Here is a 4,868-nt window from a genome sequence, read left to right as displayed (position 1 = left end):
GGAGCAAGCGTGTGGTTTCTCCCAAAACTCGAGGGAGAAACAGTCAATATATTTCCTCATTCACAGAGCAGGCGTGTGGTTTCTCCTTTGAACAACAGCAACATGATCCTTTATTGCCTCATCTTTGATCAGAGAGAAACACAGCACTAAGCAATCTAAGACATGTAGCCAACACAATGCTGAACCCTCATTAAATGAGCTAAAAACAATCCTAAATAATAATACAAACATAGTAACAATCACTAATCAAATAGTCCAACAGCAGATCAGTCAACAAGTCATAAATGTGTGATGTAGGAGAGCAAAGCTACGGGGAGAGAGTGGAGAGGGCACCTGTACCAGACTGGGAGAGACAGACCAGAGCAGGAGAGGACACCTGTACCAGACTGGGAGAGACAGACCAGAGCAGGAGAGGACACCTGTACCAGACTGGGAGAGACAGACCAGAGCAGGAGAGGACACCTGTACCAGACTAAAAAGTTGGGACACACCTGATACACCACTAAGCTACCCTGCCGCCCCGAGACTGGAACACACTTTCCCTTTCAGGTCCACAGGGGTTTACTGCCCCCTGCTGGAGACTGGAGCACACTGCAGTCCCTTTCAGGTCCATAGGGGTTTACTGCCCCCTGCTGGAGACTGGAGCACACTGCAGTCCCTTTCAGGTCCATAGGGTTTTACTGCCCCCTGCTGGAGACTGGAGCACACTGCAGTCCCTTTCAGGTCCATAGGGTTTTACTGCCCCCTGCTGGAGACTGGAACACACTGCAGTCCCTTTCAGGTCCATAGGGTTTTACTGCCCCCTGCTGGAGACTGGAGCACACTGCAGTCCCTTTCAGGTCCATAGGGTTTTACTGCCCCCTGCTGGAGACTGGAGCACACTGCAGTCCCTTTCAGGTCCATAGGGTTTAGACTGGAGACTGGAACACACTGCAGTCCCTTTCAGGTCAATAGGGTTTTACTGCCCCCTGTGACCAGATGGACATCACTGCAGTCTGGTTCATAGTAAAGACCAGTATGGACTATCAATACAGACTGTATGTAGAACCATAGTAAAGACCAGTATGGACTATCAATACAGGTACTGTATGTAGAACCATAGTAAAGACCAGTATGGACTATCAATACAGATACTGTAAAGACCAGTATGGACCATCAATACAGATACTGAACCATAGTAAAGACCAGTATGGACTATCAATACAGGTACTGTATGTAGAACCATAGTAAAGACCAGTATGGACTATCAATACAGGTACTGTATGTAGAACCATAGTAAAGACCAGTATGGACTATCAATACAGATACTGTATGTAGAACCATAGTAAAGACCAGTATGGACTATCAATACAAAGTGACCATTTAGAATGAGGCCCAGTTCAATGAGAGGAAGTCTTAACAGAACTGGGGGATGACAGACAGGAAGTGGGGGGGTGGAGATCTTATATATTTTTGTGCCAAACACTAAAGCATGATATTGTAATAAATCTACACCCTATTCCCTACGTAGAACACTACTTTAGACCTGGTCAGAAGCACCGTAGTGCACTACGTAGGGAATAGGGAACCATTTGGAACAGAGACAGTAATTCCCCTGAACATCTTCCTCTTCCTCATCTGGTTTCTTGAACAGCCCTTCACTCCTCCCCTCTTCCTCCCATCCTCCCTTTTCATTCTATTCTATCAGCCACACCACTAGCTCACCTCCACACAATACATTTACAAGTTAAAGACACACCTTGGAATAAATAACAAAGGAAAACTATTACTAGATGAAGTTGAGTGTTTATTATTTCCCATCACCATAAATCATATTTAATCACTGAACAGTAGCAGACCTAACTTCATCTGTTCCTGACTCTGGATAGTGGATTAAAAAGACCATCAATCTCCAATGATATTAAAGTACTATTCTGAACATTACTGATATACTGAGTGGCAAGTCAAGATATCTGCTGGTTTTATTGTTTGGTCAACAGCACCACCTGCTGGACAGGTTTAATGTTGCTGGACTGAGCAGTATGGGAGGATGAAAGATGACACATTTAGGGCCGGTTTCCTGGACATCTACATTGAACATACTGTTTAGTCCAGGACTAGGATTCATCTGTGTCTGGGAAACCAGACCATATAGTTTAGTAGAAAGTAAGTGATACCAGCTTGTAGTGGGCTGACTAGTCCTGAATTGTCCTTTAGTTCCTGGACCATTTTCCATGCAGCTCCAGGTGACAGAGAACACATCAATTAGGACCGAGCCAACAAGCTGATCAATGATACTGAGGAGAATTACATAGAGACAGAGAACCAACTGAGAAAACATATCAATGGTTCTGAATGACAACCAATATACATCAACACCAGACATCATGATTCATGGAAATGTACAAGATTAAAACATTGTATTGAATTTTAATTAATAACAAATCAGTTTACAGTTTAACCAGCTCAGCTATAGACTACACCAGCATGACTAGTATCTATGTGGACCCTACTACAGTTTAACCAGCTCAGCTATAGACTACACCAGCATGACTAGTATCTATGTGGACCCTACTACAGTTTAACCAGCTCAGCTATAGACTACACCAGCATGACTAGTATCTATGTGGACCCTACTACAGTTTAACCAGCTCAGCTATAGACTACACCAGCATGACTAGTATCTATGTGGACCCTACTACAGTTTAACCAGCTCAGCTATAGACTACACCAGCATGACTAGTATCTATGTGGACCCTACTACAGTTTAACCAGCTCAGCTATAGACTACACCAGCATGACTAGTATCTATGTGGACCCTACTACAGTTCAACAGCTCAACAGTAGAGTTACATAACAAACCATTGAGAAAAAACATAGAGATACTAAACCCAGGATAGAGGGGCTGAGTGAATGTGGTCTGGACTCTGTGGAGGAGGGTCATTGTGTCAGAGACACTGTAGAAGGACAGAGTACCTGCCTTGTGATCCAGGTACACTCCTACTCTGGAGGACTGAGGGCCTGATACTTTAGTCACAACATTATTGTGTCTGAAACAATAACCACCTCTATAGCACTCTAAACTCCAGGACTTGTTATTGAATCCAAATCCACCATCTGTCCCTGTTCTGCTGATGTCTTTATATGAGACTGCTGTAACAACATCACCAGTCCTCTCCACCTCCCAGTAACAGCGTCCAGACAGACCCTCTCTACACAGAACCTGACAGTAGTTGGTGAATCTGTCTGGATGGTCAGGATATGGTTGGACTTGGTCTGTACAGGTCACCTTTCTGTTCGATTCAGACAGAGAGAGGCGTGTGTGTGCTGTGTTTGGGTCCAGTGTGAGCTGACAGGAATCTGGGAGAAGAGCAGAGACCAATGAGGGGAGTCAGAACAATAAGTTAAGTCAGATACTGTATCTACCCTGTCTTTGATTAGAGCACAGCAGAGATCAAATCAGAGAAATATGAGGAGTCAGATAGATACCCAGTCTTTGATTAGATCTACTATTGCTATATATTTCTAGAGGGATTGTTAGGAGTGTCAGTAAAAAGAGACTGTTAGTTACTTCACAATAAAGAGACTCACATTGTAACAACTGTTCTCTGGTCTTGGGCTCTGGAGGCAGTACAACATCCACTATATTCACTACAGACACACAAACACATTGACAGAGAGAGGGAATGTTATCATCAGACCATATTCCACATGTATATGACTAGTAGGGAACTTTCAATGGTCTAAAGTTGATGTTCTTATTGTTTTCAACACACCTGTAGTGGAGATCTTGGTCCATTCTCCTTTAAGGAAGTCTTCTAGTTTCTCTCTCAGTTCAGACACAGTCTGACTCACATCTCCAAAGTACTGAAGAGGACGGACAACGATGCTGGGTAAGTCTGAAGATACACTGATACTGGAGAGAGACTGATAACTCTGGAGAGAGAGAGAGAGAGAGAGAGAGAGAGAGAGAGAGACTGATAACTCTGGAGAGAGAGAGAGAGAGAGAGAGAGAGAGACTGATAACTCTGGAGAGAGAGAGAGAGAGACTGATAACTCTGGAGAGAGAGAGAGAGAGAGAGAGAGAGAGAGAGAGACTGATAACTCTGGAGAGAGAGAGAGAGAGATAACTCTGGAGAGAGAGAGAGAGAGAGAGAGAGACTGATAACTCTGGAGAGAGAGAGAGAGAGACTGATAACTCTGGAGAGAGAGAGAGAGAGAGACTGATAACTCTGGAGAGAGAGAGAGAGAGAGAGACTGATAACTCTGGAGAGAGAGAGAGAGAGAGAGACTCTGAGAGAGACTGATAACTCTGCAGAGAGAGAGAGAGAGAGACTGATAACTGGAGAGAGAGAGAGAGAGAGAGAGAGACTGATAACTCTGGAGAGAGAGAGAGAGAGAGACTGATAACTCTGGAGAGAGAGAGAGAGAGAGAGAGACTGATAACTCTGGAGAGAGAGAGAGAGAGAGAGACTGATAACTCTGGAAGAGAGAGAGAGACTGTTAACTCTGGAGAGAGAGAGAGAGAGAGAGAGAGAGAGACTGATAACTCTGGAGAGAGAGAGAGAGTGAGAGAGAGAGACTGATAACTCTGGAGAGAGAGAGAGAGAGAGAGACTGATAACTCTGGGGAGAGAGAGAGAGAGAGACTGATAACTCTGGAGAGAGAGAGAGAGAGAGAGAGACTGATAACTTTGGAGAGAGAGAGAGAGAGAGAGAGAGAGACTGATAACTCTGGAGAGAGAGAGAGAGAGAGAGACTGATAACTCTGGAGAGAGAGAGAGAGAGAGAGACTGATAACTCTGGAGAGAGAGAGAGAGAGAGAGACTGATAACTCTGGAGAGAGAGAGAGAGAGAGAGAGAGACTGATAACTCTGGAGAGAGAGAGAG

At 44.4% G+C, this 4,868-nt stretch overlaps 1 protein-coding gene across 1 annotated transcript; it reads right to left on the bottom strand.

The window, feature by feature from the left end:
• Positions 1 to 2,754: 2,754 nt before the first annotated feature.
• Positions 2,755 to 4,001, bottom strand: LOC121842576 (stonustoxin subunit beta-like; the record flags this gene model as incomplete). Its single annotated transcript, XM_042312453.1, has 3 exons — positions 2,755 to 3,339; positions 3,571 to 3,630; positions 3,756 to 4,001. Coding segments are annotated over 3 exons (890 nt in total), but the record flags the coding sequence as incomplete, so codon positions are not given.
• Positions 4,002 to 4,868: the final 867 nt, after the last annotated feature.

This window comes from Oncorhynchus tshawytscha, unplaced genomic scaffold (assembly GCF_018296145.1).
Source record: "Oncorhynchus tshawytscha isolate Ot180627B unplaced genomic scaffold, Otsh_v2.0 Un_contig_1211_pilon_pilon, whole genome shotgun sequence".
NCBI lineage: Eukaryota > Metazoa > Chordata > Actinopteri > Salmoniformes > Salmonidae > Oncorhynchus > Oncorhynchus tshawytscha.
Note: the sequence above shows the minus strand (reverse complement) of the source record. Positions and strands in the feature narration are given on the sequence as shown.